We start from the raw sequence: 14360 nt of genomic DNA, 5'->3' as shown, positions 1-14360 counted from the left end.
GACTGCCTGTTCCCAAGAAGGTGAGGGCGCCCGAAGGGAGCCATAGCAGCTAAGGGCAGAAGTGCGTGAGGCGGGTGGGGGGCCCCCGGGGCCCAAGCAAAGGTAGGAGAGGACTGCCCTCCACGCAGTCACACCTCACCCGTGTGTCACCGTGCTTGCTCAAGCCCAAGGCTGCCCTATCCCCCGACCCTCCTCCCGTCCTCATCGCCGCTTTGTAAATGTTTGTCAGTAGTAGCCCTGGCTATCCTGGAACCTATGTCAGGCAGGCTAGCCTGGACTCACACTGATGAGACACCCTCAAGGCCTACACCATCACGCCCAGCTTGCCTGCCTGGGTTCCTTCCTTCCTTCCTTCCCTTTCTTCCCCCTCCCCCGCCATCTCTCTAGACAGATCTCTTATAGGCCAGACTGGCCTCAATCCTGTGTAGCTGAAAAGCGCTTCTCTTGGTTTCTCCCGAGCTGGCGCTCAGGGCCTCCTGTGTGCAGGCGGACGCTCCATCCATCTACCCACGGAACGCAGCCCGCTTCTTGCCTGAGTTGGAGTTCTCTGCCTTGCTTCATGCTCAAGGCCCCTGCGAGCGTTTCTTCCCTTCTGTCCAGAGTCCCCCATGGCCCCCTTCTCAAGGTCACAGCGCAGAGAGACCGCCCTCTCCTGGGGCCTCCTCCCACCAAGTGCTGTTTGTAGAGCGATGGAAGGGGCTGTAAATCATGGGTAGGAAACAGTGTGGTGTGAAGGACTCACCTGCCTGGGCGTCCTCTAAGAAGCCCCCCCCCCCCCCGGACGAAGCACCACTGGAGATAGAGGGGGAGGCTGGGGCTCAGTGGACAGAGGCTCTGACTGGCATGCAGGCGTCCAGGCTAACCCCCGGCACCACAGAAACCGGGCATGTTAGCCCACCTGTTATCTCAGAACTAGGTGGAGACGGGAGGATCAGGAGTTCACCGTCATCTGCTGTTCCAGCGCTTGCCAGTCAGACTAAACTCAGTCTCGGAGTTTGGGGCTAACCTGATCTACACAGTTCCAGACCAGCTACATAGTGAAATCCTATCTATCTTTGAAAATAAGAAGCTGGGGTGCTGGAGAGATGGCTCAGTGGTTAAGAGCATTGTCTTGCTCTTCCAAAGGACCCGGGTTCAATTTCCAGCACCCACATGGCAGCTCACAACTGTCTGTGACTCCAGTTCCAAGGGAATCTGACACCTTCACTCCAATGTACATAAAATAAAATTTAAAAATAATAAAATTTTTAAAAAAAGCTGAAGCTGAGCCGGTCGTGGTGGCACACACCTTTTATCCTAGCACTTGGGAAGCAGAGGCAGGCAGATCTCTGTGAGTTCATGAGTTCGAGGCCAGCCTGGTCCACAAAGATAGTCCAGGACAGCCAGGGCTGTCACATGGAGAAACCCTGTCTCAAAAAACAAAAGCGGGGCAGCTAGAGAGATGGCTCAGCGGTGAAGAATACTCAGTCTGCTCTTCCAGAGGACCCGAGTTCAATTCTCAGCCCCTACATGGCAGCTTACAACTGTCTGTAGCTCCAGTTCCAGGGGACCCAACACCCTCACACACATATGCAGGCAAGACACCAAGGCATATAAAATAAAAAACTTAAAAACAAAAACACGACAACAAAAAAGAAGCTGGTTGTGCATTCCAATAATTGCAGCACGTCTGGGATGGCGACAGGACTGTTTGGTCTTGCTGGCCCAATCCTGGGTTCAAATGAGAGACTGTCTCTTCCAACCTCCTCCTCTGCCTTTCACATCACTCGCACAGATTCTAAAGAAGATGCCTGCCCCACCTCCACCCCCAGCAAATCCTGAGCTCTGCCTGGGGACGCACATGGATTTCATGATTATGGTTTTTGTCTGTGGTGTGCAGCAGGTGGAGCCCAAGGACACCGATTAGTACCAAAAGTGCCCCAGAGTTTGTCCCGGAACATGGCCTGGCCCAGTGTCCACAGTGACACTGAAGGCAGAACACTTGGCTGAAGGCTGGTCCCCGAGTGTCTGCCCGGTGATGCTGAGCTCCTGCCTGGTCCTGTGGTAACATCGGAATGGCGATGAATCCCACCTATCGCCCCTAGTCCCCCGCCTCTCCCATCCCAAGAATCTCTGGAATCCTGTTGAGGTCTGAGCACAGGAGAGCACTCGGACCAGGGAGGATATCTCTGTTCTGGGAATAGGCCCAGTCACTAAGGGTGGTAGGGCAGTGCCTGGAGCCTGACCCAGGGATGGAAACACAACAGCCAGGGAAGAGGGAGGAAAACCAGGAGGCAAGGGCACACTTCAGAAAGAGAACACTTTTCCACTCCTTTTTAAACGAATTATTTCAGGTGTTTGGGTGTTTTGCCTGGACGTGTGTATGCACCACGAGAGTGCAGTGCCTATGGGGGCCAGAGGAGGGCATCAGATCCCCAGGACCGCAGTTACAGATGGTGGTGTAGGCGCTGGGAATCGAACCTGGGCCCTCTGCAGAAGCACCCAGAGCTCCATCTCTTCAGCCCTCAAATCTTTAATGAAAGCTTTTCCCCAAACCATGAAGCAGCAGTGTCCCTTGAGCTCTCCATCGTCAGAGCTGGGGCAGGTTTGCTAACCACCACCAGACCGCCTATTCTGTGCATCTGTGAGTCAGGGAGCTGCTGTGGATACACACTCAGCCCAAGGTTCTGACAGAGGCCAACATTTGCCCTCGCCCTGGGTTCAGATACACCCTGAGAAGCGTCTGTCGGGCGCCAGGGACAGGACACCAGCTTGGGGCTGGCCTTGCTAGGGACACAAGGCCTCGACTCCCAGAAGGGACAGGCCCTGGGGTCAAAGGCTTAGTTTCTCTGGGAAGCCATAGTGCCAGTGTGGGAGACCGGCTGCCCCAAAGTGAGTCTGGGAGACAGCTACAGGATCCGCTGGGGCCGGAGCGTGGCTGGCGATCCACCTACCCTACAAAGGACAACACAGGCCAAGGCAAAATCCCAGTGTGTATTGGTTTCCACAAGGGGGAGAGACTGGGCAGGCCAGTCACCGTGAGCGCGTCTGTGTCCCCTCGGACACCATTTGTTAGAGCCGTCCTGTCTGGACTCTGGGTCTACAGGCTCTGTCTGTGAGCAAGTGCCGCGCAAATGAGCAAACATGGACGCCGGTGTGTTTCGATGGACACATCCACAAGAACCTTCTAAGAACAATTACAGCACAAAACCATCGGGGGAACACTTTTTCCAAGAAGAGAGAAACTATCATATTTCATTAGGCGCTTCCTAGCTGTGTGGTGTGGGGCTTGTGTTGAGGCAGAAGTCTCAACATGGTGACCACAGGGATGAGAGGGCCGTGTGTGGGGTGTGTAGAACTCGGCCCACGTGGCCTTGGTGTTCGTTTGTCCACAGAGATCTTGGGCTCTGCGGTTGAGAAGGGGGTGGCCACAGGCTAGCAGCCAGCATGGCTTGTCTGGAAGACTGCGGTGCCACAGGCTACATGGTGCTGCCAGGAGGCGTGGGCATGGCACCAGCCCTGCGGCTTCCTGGGCCCCTGGGTCATCTTGGTGTCAACTGTGAACTGCACAGGAAGTCTGGACTTGGGCAGATGGGCCATGTACCTGGGTTGGGCTGACCCACGTTGGCTGGTGCCTGGAACCTGTGACCCTTTGGGACTTAGGCCTGCCGGGACGAGACGAGATGCTGTTAGCATCTGTGATCCCTCTAGGGTCAGGGTCTGGGCCGGGAGGTCTCACCCATCCATGAGAGGCTTGGCAAGCATGGAGAGCAGAGCATGGGGGACCCTCGGAGCCCTGGGAGAAGGGCCATCCCTCCCGCTCTGGGCTCTGCTAGGGTTGGCTTTCTTTGAAATGGTGGCTTAAGTTGGGAGCAGCTGAGTGCGAAAGCAATGGAGCCAACTGGGACGGGTCTCATCACTCACAAACGCAGCAGGGTAGAGTGCTGGGACATGGGGCAGATGGGTCGCTGTGCCCCAAGGGATCTTCGCAGAGTGGGCAGCTGGACTTGGTTCCCCGAAGTCCCTGGCACCTTGGGGGTGCAGCACCCCCGGGTCACAGTAAACATGGCATCATCTAAGAGGCACTAGTGTGATAGATCTGAGAGTCCAGGTCCCTGGGGGCCAGGCGACGCCTTCCGGAAGCACATGGAAGACGCCCAGGGAAGGGCTAGATGCCCTGCAGTGGGTGGCTGGGGTCGCTTCGTTCCCGCTTCACCAGGGGCTCGCCCAGGCTGCGGCCATCCACATCTGCCTCACTGCTGTGCCCGTCCGCAATGTCCTCTGCGTGGGTGAGGGGACAGAGGTGCCACTATGAACAGAGTGGCCTATGACACCGCCTCACCTCTGCTCCGGGCCAGGCGAGCCCTCCTCACACCTTGTCAGGGGTCACAGGGGTCACGGGAGCTCCCACCACCTGCGATCCTCAAGCCTCCCCAGAGGCTGCCCCAATGGTGTGCAAGGGGCCCAAGAGCCCGGGCACGCTCACCTTTGTCCAGCAAGGTCAGCGACAGGGAGGCCAGATCATTGAACTGTAAGAGAAGGGAGCGTCACAGGCCTGCACAGGTAACAGTCACGAGGAGGAAGGAGCTCCCTGCTGCCGGGCCCTGGGGGCGAGTGGCCAGGAAGGGCTGGGCTCTGACACCGTGGCTGAGGGCTGTGTGGGGGGAGCCCTGCTCCTGGGGGTCCTGTCCCCGCCCACAGAGCACATGCCTTCCTGTGGCTTCATTTCTTTGCTCTGGAAGGATGTATTATAGTGTATGCGTGTGTGCGTGCATGTGTGTGCGTGCGTGCGTGTGTGCGCTCTGAGGCAGGCCTATGTGAGGGCTCCTGAGCTCAGAGGGGATGGGGGGAGCCTCCGGGACCTCACCTCGCCCATGACAGCAATGGGCGTCTCCCCGGTGGCCTGGGCCACGCGGTGCTCCACCAGATAGAACATGTACTCGTCATACAGCAGGCGGATGAGGTGGAAGGAGCCGAAGCTGGCGGCGCTGCGCAGGGTCAGGTCCCGGATCACCATGGAGCTGGGGACACAGGGGCAGACAATGGGTACCACCTGGGGGACTGAGTCTGGGGCCTCGGCCTGCCTCCGCTATGAGGCTCTGAGCCTGGATAGCAAGCAGGGCAAGGGCTGGCTGCTGGAGGCCACCAGGTTCCCAGGGGCAGGATGGCCAGCCACTCCCAGACGTACACAGGACAGAGGGGGACACGGGTGGGTACCGGCGGTACGCCTCAGCGCTAAGCTGCTAGCTTTGTGCTTCATTTTTAGCTTTTGAAAAAAACATACATTTAATTAATTAATTAATTAGTTCTTGAGACAAAGTCTTTCTACAAAGCCCTGGCTGTCCTGGACTCACTCTGTAGACCAGGCTGTCCTCACACTCACAGAGATCCTCCTGCCTCTGCCTCCGGAGCGCTGGGGTTACAGGCGTGCGCCACGCACAGACCCCCCGCCTTTTTAAATATGCTGCCTGTCTGTAGTGTGCCCTGGGGGTGCAGTGCCCAGGAAGCCAACCGCCTGGAATGGGAGTCCCCGACATCGTGAGCCAGCCTGTGGGGGCTGGGAATGAAAACCTCTGCAAGAGCAGCTGGTGCTCTTTCTTTCCCAGTGTGAGTCTCTCCAGCGCCTTGGTTCTGAGGCAGGACTGGGCTTATTGAGGCGGTGGCCAGTGAGCCCAGCCTGTCCCACCTCAGGGCTGACACCACAGGAGCATGAGTTCTTTTGTGCCGTCGATTCTGTTTTTATTCTTTTCTTTCATATTTCCTTCTCTTCTTTTTGAAGGGGGGGGCAGGGTCTCATTTTGTAGCCGAGCTCATGCTGGACTTCTTAGATCCCCAAAGCCAGCCACTGTTTTCTTCCATGATCCCCTGGCCCCCTCTCCCTACCCCCATAAACCTTCTGTGACCAGCAGTGAGCACGTGGCTGAGGGGCACTCTGAGACTGACCAGTGATTGATGGGGGAGTGATTGATTGTAACGTACTTGAGGCTGTCACCGACATACCCCTGATACGCCGGCACTGGAAGGGTGTCTCTGTAGGGACAGTGGCGCTCAGGCCTCCAGCTTTCTCCCCCTTCTTGGAGTGTGCAAGGGCCCCGCCCAGACAGCCCTCGCCCTAGTAGTTTGAGATGCTGGACGGTCCCACAGGGGACTTGTGTCTGAGGCTGTGAGCTCCAGCCCTGCCCTGGGCGCACAGGGCTGCACAGGGCCTCGGAGGGTGTGTGGCCCTCAGTGCGGCACCCCCCCCCCCACCGTGGGCGAGCCCGCTCACCTGTAGAAGGACCACTTGAGCAGGAACTGGCGGGCGGCCTTGGGGAAGCTGGGGCTGCCCGCGTGCTGCTTCAGCACCTGCGTGACCACGCTGTCCAGCCAGCTGGCCCACTGGTCCAGCGAGCTCTGCTGCTGCAGGGTGGCCTTGAAGTCATGCTCCAGGCGCTGCACCAGGCTCTCCTCGCACTGGCACACCCACGAGGCCTGTTCCTGCCAAGGGACAGTGGGTGAGGGCCTGGGGCTCTGCTCCTGCGTTTATTTCTAACAGGGTCTCAAGGAGCCCAGGCTAGCCTCAGATGGCAGGGGCAGCTGTGGATGACCCTGGACTCCTCGTGATGTGAAGCCCACATTGATGTGTTGCTGGGGACAGAGCCCAGGCTTTGGCATGCCAGGAGGTGCTGCCCCTGAGCCCCAGCTCCGCTTTTCCGTAGGAATCCCAGGTTTGTCTAAAACTCCCAGTCTTACTAGCTCAGTCTCCTAAATGCTGTGATGCCAGGCATGTGGCACTGAGCTCACAAAGGGTCCCTTCATCTGCTGAAAGGATGGCTCTGGACCCCCCAGGGGCTGTCCTCGACTCTGCAATGGTTTGTACTTTTCTGGCAAGGCAGGGCCAGACCCACGAGGTCCGGCAGCTGCGAGTGTTTGGAATGCAAACAGACAAGAGTGCTGCCTGTTAAACCGGCTTCAAAAGGGATCTGCGCCTGGTGAGGCGGCCTCAGGCTTCCCTGCTGCTCATGCGCAGGCCAGGCAAGGGAGCGCTGCCTGCTCCAGCTGGGGTCGGCGCGGGAGGGAGGACTCAGCCTGGAGCACCGCGGGGCACGCACACTGCCCAGTCACCTGCACATTGGCGAAGTCCACTCGGTTGAGGTCGCTCAGCATCTGGTTGATCTGGGCCGTGTTCTGCAGCACGGCGCGCGCTGCCTGCGCCAGGTGGTTGAGCGACGTGTAGCGCCGCAGCGTTTGAGCGAAGGCGCTCACAACACCCACCTGTGGGGGACCCAGGGCACAGGTCAGTAGAACCCCTCCCTCCATGGGGGGTGGGCAGACACATGCTCGCTCATGTACTCGGGCGTACACACACACACACACACACACACACACACACACACACACACACACACACACGCCGCCCTGCTCCCTGTAGGCCTGTGGGGACTCAGGACGGCAGAGGGAGCACTAGCAGGCTCTTACCCTGTGGGGAGGAGGGCCTCGCAGCAGCTCTAGATTGCCTGACTGAGGGGGGAACCCCGCCCACTGGGGAGCAGAGCCGGCCCGGGTGCCTAGCAGCCTCAGGCTCGGCCTGTGATGGCTCCCGGAGAAGACCTGCCTCCCTTGCGCTGCGGTGACAGGCAAGACAGCCCAGCCCACGGGCTGGGGTGGGGTGCAGGGCGGTCTTGGCCCTCCCCGGCTAACCATCACAGGGCATATCTTCCCCTCCTGGCTCTGTGAGGCCTTAGTGGAAGGTAAAGACACAGAGCGGGGGGAGGGCAAGGGGGGCCCCAGCACTCAGGCAACTGAGGCAGGAGGATTATGAGTTGGAAACAGGCACTTCGAGCTAAATGAGACGCTGCTTTGGAAGATTCGGGGAGTGAGGTGGGGGCCTAGAATGCTCACGCTCAACGAGCTGGTGTGTGTGTCAACATGTGGGGTGTGCAGGCCAGGGGCTGATGGTGGGTCTTCACCTCCCTTCTGTCTTATCAGTGCGTGAATGGGCATGTGTGGAGGTCAGAGGGCAGCCTGTGGGTCCCAGGGACCGACCCAGGCTTGCTGGCAGAGCTGGCACCCGAGAGCCCCCCTGTCAGGACTGTCCTGAGGCTTTGCTGATGAGGCCAGTGGCTGGCCCGGTGGCCCAGGGGTCCCTGTCTGCCATCTGCGCTGGCGTTACAGATGGGCGCCACGGTGACCAGAGGCTTCTGTAGAGCCAGGATCCAAATCAGGTCCTCAAGCTTAGGGGGCAAATGTGACCTCCTGAGCGCCAGCAGCCCTGTTCACATGGCCCGGAGTGCCTGGGCCACCTGTTTACACGGAATACTCTGACCGGAGGCCCAGATGACAGTCTGGTCGCCTGCTGGCCATTTCGGTGGTCTGCACCACCATGCCTCTCCCTGCCAGCTCCTCCCCCACCCCCACTGCATCCCGGGAGGCGCGTCTGGACACACAGGAGAAGTGGCCTGGGGACAGGGGAGCCACACTCTGGTACCTTGGTCTGGATGACCTGCTGGGGGAAGCCACTCATGGCATTGATGAGCCAGCCCTCTAAGCTCTTGGCGAAGTTCCTGATGGCCTGGGTCAGGGAACCTGGGGGTGTGAACCAGAGGCTTGTGTTGAGTGCGGTGCTGGCAGCCTCCCCACGGCCCCCCTGGATGCCAGTAGAGGCAGAAATCCCACAGAAGGGACAAGTCTGAGGGTGACTGGGAGGAGGGGCTGGGAGGGTGGCGACCAGACAGTTGGACCCTGCTCTGAGGAGACACCGGAGACTCCCTGGCTGGGAGCGTGTGGCCATCCCAGTGATGGAGCTCCTGGCAGGGAGACCAGTGCACCGCCCAGCACCCTCTGCGTTGCCTGGACTGTCCATGGTCAAGATGGATACGTCACCATTGCCACAGCATCAGGGTCAGACATGCATACACACATATGTACATGCGCACACGGACACACACAGTGTATTCTGTCAACATCCAAATTTATTTTATGCTGACTTGCTGTAAGCATAAATTCGCATTTCCTGGTTTTGTTTTTTGGACATAGCTGTCCTGGAACTCGCTCTGTAGAGCAGGCTGGCCTCCAACTCAGAGATCCTATTGCCTCTGCCTCTTGAATGCTGGGATGAAAAGGCATAAGCCACCATGCCCAGATAATCAGCTGTTTTTATTTTTATTTTTGTTTTCCTTTTAATTTTAACTTATTTTCAGAAAACATGTGAAAGCAGCATTGTCTTCCTGAGATGCCATCTTGGCTGGACCCGGGAGAGGCCATGCTCTGTGTTCCCAGCCTTTGGCAGGAAGCTCCCCCCTGCATTTAGATCTAGACTGGCAGGCACTCACAGCCCCACATACACACAGAGCACCGGCAGAGGGCACGTGGGGCTGGAGCTGGGCTCGCCGCCTACTCTGCGGTCCTGGGCACTGAGCCGGGCAGGGCCTGCATGGGTCCAAGGCTGTCTGGTGATCCCCTCTCTAGTGGGCTAGTCTTGGCCAATTCTAGCAAACACCCACGGTGGCCTGACATGTCCCTGAAACTGAAGTGGCCGCAATGGCTTTGCTAATAGATGACTCTTGGACGCCCTCGCCTGCACTCCATGGAACCTTCTGGAAAGGTACCTGTCCTGGCCGGCTCCTGGCACCCTGCTGCCTGCCTGGCAGAGCAACCTGGGGCCTTGGGACGGGGCGGGGAGGCTTACTGGGGACGGGCCGCAGCACATCTGGGATCAGGGTCTCCACCAGCGCCTGGTACAGGATGTGATCACAGCTGCGCATCCACTGCAGGACGGGCTCACACTTACACAGAGAGATGAGCTTGTCCTTTGGGAGGACGGTGACTTCCGGCTCCTCATCGCTGCGGGAGGGGGGACACACAGGTGAACACAGAGGACAGGGCAGGGCCACACAGAGAGCAGGGGAAGCAGCCTCTAACCAGGCTTGGCTCTGGGGCTCTGGGCACCGTCCTGCCCCTCAGCCCCTCTGGGACCCTCAGTGACTAGTGCTGTCCTATTCTGGCTGTGGCTCAGGTGACGAGAGTTGCTGCAGTCCCCGGGGCCACATCAGGAATCTGAGGCAGGAGGATGGCAAAGCCAGCATGACAGTGGGGGCCGAGGGCAAGAGGGCCTGCCAAGCCTGTGCAAAGCCGTGGGTCCCCAGACCTGCAGCACGGCAGGGTGTAGAGAGGTGGGTGGTCAGGAGTCTTGGCACCCGCTAAGAGCTCACGGAAGGGGTGTCTAGGCGGCCTCTCCGACAGCTCAGTGCTGGAAGGTGTTACCAGATTTGCTCAGGGCTGAGCCGAGGCACACATGGCTGCCCTGTCCCAGGCTGGGCTGTCACCTGGCAGGCAGCGAGGTGCGGCCGTCGCTGCTGCAGGTGGCCTTGCAGTTCCAGAAGGACAGCCACAGCTTCTCGATGTACTGGAACTGGAGGTTCATGACGACGTCCAAGGTGGCCTGAGGGCAGAAGGACCTGTCAGGGCAGGGCTGCTGCCTGCGCTCTGGGCAGCTGTGGGTCTTCCCAGGTCCCCAGAGGGGACTTTCTATCAAGGAGAGGGTGGGCAGAGGCTGTGCTCAGGGAGAGGGTCCTGTGGGGACACGGGCTCTGGCCTCTGGGGGGCCATGGGAGCTGCAGGTGGGGTAGGGTCTGGCCGAGTAGGGCGTCACCTCACAGTGCCTGCGATACACCAGCTGCAGGGCCTTCACGTCGTGGGCGGTGACGCTCTCCTGTAGTAGCGTGCTGCCTAGGTCAGGTGCTGGGAACTCTGGGAAGACGTGGGACACATCTGTGGGGAGACAGGGCACACACGTGGGCTCTGGGGCCGAGGGTGCCAGAGGTGAGCGATGGCAGTCCCGGTGCCGAGGCCACGCGCTGATGTAACCTGGATGAGCCATGCCTCTGGGGCAGCACTAGACACACGGTCTGGGGCTGGGCTCGCTGGCTGAGCTGCCCGAGGCCCGGGATCCCAGCCACAGAGCAGGCCCATGGCTCGGCTCTGGGTGTGCTGCAGGTGTCCAAGTCACCATCACGATGGCACCATTTTGTCACTTCACTGTCTCGGCCACGTCCTAGTCACTCGTTATTCTGTGGTCACCTCACATGTTTGTTGTCTGAATACAGAACAATCGTTCTAGAATCCCAGACGTGTCGGGGAGATTGAGCTACATCTTCACGTCTGGCAGAGTGGCCCACACTCACCTATGTACTGCTGGTGCTGCTGGCCCTGCGTGGCCATGGCCTGCTCGGGCGTGCCATGTATGCTGCCGTGGGCACCGCCGTCCCCAAGGCTGTCTGACTTCTGGGCTGGCCGGTACCTGGCAGAGGACAGACACATGGCACCACCGTGAGGCCTCAGCAGCGCTGTCTGGGGTGGGCCCAGGGACCACTAGCGGACTCAGTGCGCGCACACACACATGTGGGTGATGTGCTTTCTGGTTTGGTTGGTTGGTTGGTTGGTTTGTCTGAGGCAGGGTTTCCCTGTGTAGCCTGGGCTGTCCTGGACTCCCTTTGTGGACCAGGCTGGCCTCGAACTCACAGAGATCCGCCTGCCTCTGCCTCCTGAGTGCTGGGGTTCCAGGTGTGTGCCACCTCGGGATATGTCATTTTTACTGGCAAATATTCTTTTTCTCCCAGTACTGGGAGATGAACCAGTCAGTGGAAAGTGCCCTACACCTGATTAGACCGGGGCCTAGGAACAGTGCCGCCAGGCACCAGGCTCAGGCAGGAAGCCCTCACACAGCCGGCCCACCATCCAGCTCAAAAGTAACTGACCCCCGCCCCGCCCTTCCCGTCTCTGTGACTCCGCCGTGTCCTTCTGTGTCAGGCTCATGTGACCAAGCACTGTGTCCACTCATAGAATGTCGTGGATTTTCCTGGCTGAATGGAATTCTAGCAGCGGGCAGGCTCCCTCGGGTGGCCATCACCTGCCGAGTGTCCCCACGCTGCTTTCCCTCGGGAGGCTGCTGACCCTCGGGTCCTAGACGTTTTAGGACAGGGTGGACAGTCTGACTCGTGATTTGCTTTGGGCTGGATGCCCTGGAGTCACCGTGTAGGCGCACAGGGAACACCCCCAGATCTCTTAGCCTCCTTGACACTGCTGACACTGCTGGCCCAGCCAGCTGTGACCATCCCAAGGGCAGTGAGGGGATGCCTCCTGGGGGAGGAGGAAGGCACCACTGCTCAGGAGGAGCATGTCCTTCAAAAGAGTGAATGAAGGGTTGCTCCCGCCTGCGGGTCCTGGAAGGAGCCCGTGAGGGGCTGGGGCATGGTCAGGGCAGAGCCACACCTAGACTTCCCCAGTGAGGGGCCTGGGGATAAAACAAGATAATTAGGGTCTGTGGTTTCAGTTACACGGTCTTCTAGAAAAAACTGGATACATAGATAGCAAAATGAAAACACAAGAAAAATTAGTGTCGCCAGGGTGGGAGGGAGGCGCGGTGGGGAGGACATGGTTTAGGTGATAAAATTCCCTCACCTGACACCATGTCACCGTGTATCTGTCCCAACAACAGGAGGCAGAGGAGAGGACTCATGGAATGTTTGGGGGACAGTGTGGTGGCCCCCTGGGGCCTGGGGCTGCTGTTCTGGCCACGTGGCCGGGGTCACCCACCTTGGCTTCTGGTGTGTGGGCTGCTGCCTCATGGCCATGTACTGTGTGTCTTCCTGTAGTCGGTTGAGTGGAGAGTCTGGCTTCAGGCGGATCCCATAGTAGTGGTACTTTGAGTTGCCCCTGAAAGGGAAACATCACAGGGTAGGCACTGTCTGGGATGCGCTCCTCTGCTCTGCAGTCATGGGGCCGGTCCGCACGCAGCCTCTGGCAGGGAAGCTCTCACTCTAGTGTGATAAAGGCTCTGAGGTGTCCTGCAGTGAGACAGTGAGGCCAAATTGTCCAGCCCGGATCTGCCCGCTTACTGTGATGCTGGCTGACAATTCATCCCTTCCTTCCATCACGCCTCACCCCACAGCTGGCCCGGGATGCAGTGGAGAACCTGCTGGCCATCCTGAGCGCCTGATGACGGGCGTGTGCCGCTGTGCTAGGCTCTAACATCCCATTTTGGAAAAAGGCGTATCTTAGGAAGTAACTGCAAGGAGCAGGAGGTGACCCTGCCATGCTCAGGGGACAACACACAAGTGAACTCCAGTCTGCGAGCTGTGCTCAGCACTCCCGGGGGTACTTCATGGCAGATGTCCCCAACACCTCCTTTGTCTGTTCCTGAGGAGAACCTACAGTTGCTGGAGTCCCTGATCTCTTGAACCCACTTTTGGTAGTGCACAGTGACCCCAATGCCAGTGACTGTCCAGGACGCAGGCTGGTATTGCAGCGCTTGGAGGCCAAGGCAGGAGGGCTAAAAGTGTCAAAAGAAAAGAGCTATAGCTGCACTAGCCACCATGCAAAAAGCCCTGGGCCCCGTCCCCAGCTCACAGACACCTTTGTCACCCAGCACTCAGGAGGAGGAGGAGTTAGGAGGGGCAGCAGCTCAACACCACAGCTACACAATGAGCTTGAGGCTAGCCTGGGCTACATGAGTCTGTCTCTAAAGAAAAAAATAAATAAAAATAAAAACCTTTTGTTCAGGGGAATTTCAAATGGATAAAAAAAATAAATAATAGTCCAGTGTGGTGGCACACGCCGTTAGTCTCAGCGCTTGGGAAGCAGAGGCAGGCAGGATCTCTGTGAGTTCAAGGCCAGCCTGGGCTACATAATGTGATCCTGTCTCAAAACCAAACCAACAAAATTTATAAAATAAGAGTGAATACCAGGTCCCAGCCACCTAGTGTCTGGCCACCTGAAAGTCAGGAAGCCTACACAGGAGCTGAGGCCTGTGGGCTCTGGGGAGCTCAGTCTCTGACACAGGAAGACACAGTCGAGAGCCCCGGGGCTGCCGCCTACCTGGTGCCCAGGCGCCGCGTGCGCAGGCCCATGAAGACAGAGCGGATGAGCTTGCCGAAGGACGCGGCGTTGACGGGCTCCAGCTTGTGCTCCTGACAGTGGCGCAGGTAGTGGTTGTACAGGGAGCTGCGGGGCAGGCTCACGCCCTCCGCTGTCTCATAATTATCCAGAAGCCACTGCAGCTGGAGGACAGATGGGCATCAAAGGCCTGGAGTCCCAGGAGAGCAGCTCACTTCCCTGTGCTGGCAAGGGCAGTGACAGAGCCACCCGTGTGGTGCTCACTTCTGTCCCCCGAGCAAGTACGCCAATCACTTCTGTCTACCCACCAGCTACTCTCCCACCATCCACCATCCACCCACCCATCCACCATCTACCCATCCACCCACTCACCCATCCACTATCCACCATCCACCCACTCATCCATCCACCCACTCATCCATCCACCCACTCATCCATCCACCATCCACCCACTCACCATCCACCATCCACCCACTCATCCACCATCCACCCACTCACCCATCCACCCA

At 58.8% G+C, this 14360-nt stretch overlaps 1 protein-coding gene across 1 annotated transcript in view; it reads right to left on the bottom strand.

The window, feature by feature from the left end:
- Positions 1 to 2959: 2959 nt before the first annotated feature.
- The window catches only part of Rfx2 (regulatory factor X2), a 56082-nt gene continuing 44681 nt past the window's right edge, over positions 2960 to 14360 (bottom strand). The window contains exons 7-18 of the mRNA XM_055617787.1: positions 13834 to 14015; positions 12553 to 12672; positions 11142 to 11257; positions 10610 to 10728; positions 10284 to 10399; positions 9647 to 9801; positions 8447 to 8544; positions 7084 to 7233; positions 6248 to 6456; positions 4847 to 5000; positions 4466 to 4508; positions 2960 to 4260 (exon numbers count right to left, since the gene is read on the bottom strand). Of these exons, the coding sequence (XP_055473762.1) occupies positions 4148 to 4260; positions 4466 to 4508; positions 4847 to 5000; positions 6248 to 6456; positions 7084 to 7233; positions 8447 to 8544; positions 9647 to 9801; positions 10284 to 10399; positions 10610 to 10728; positions 11142 to 11257; positions 12553 to 12672; positions 13834 to 14015 (1575 nt within the window). The 3' untranslated portion in view covers positions 2960 to 4147. The remainder of the gene's footprint in view (positions 4261 to 4465; positions 4509 to 4846; positions 5001 to 6247; positions 6457 to 7083; positions 7234 to 8446; positions 8545 to 9646; positions 9802 to 10283; positions 10400 to 10609; positions 10729 to 11141; positions 11258 to 12552; positions 12673 to 13833; positions 14016 to 14360) is intronic.

The sequence above is a fragment of the Psammomys obesus genome, unplaced genomic scaffold, assembly GCF_907164565.1.
Source record: "Psammomys obesus unplaced genomic scaffold, mPsaObe1.curated_primary_1811, whole genome shotgun sequence".
NCBI classification, from domain to species: Eukaryota; Metazoa; Chordata; class Mammalia; order Rodentia; family Muridae; genus Psammomys; species Psammomys obesus.
This window is presented reverse-complemented; position numbering and strand designations above follow the sequence as displayed.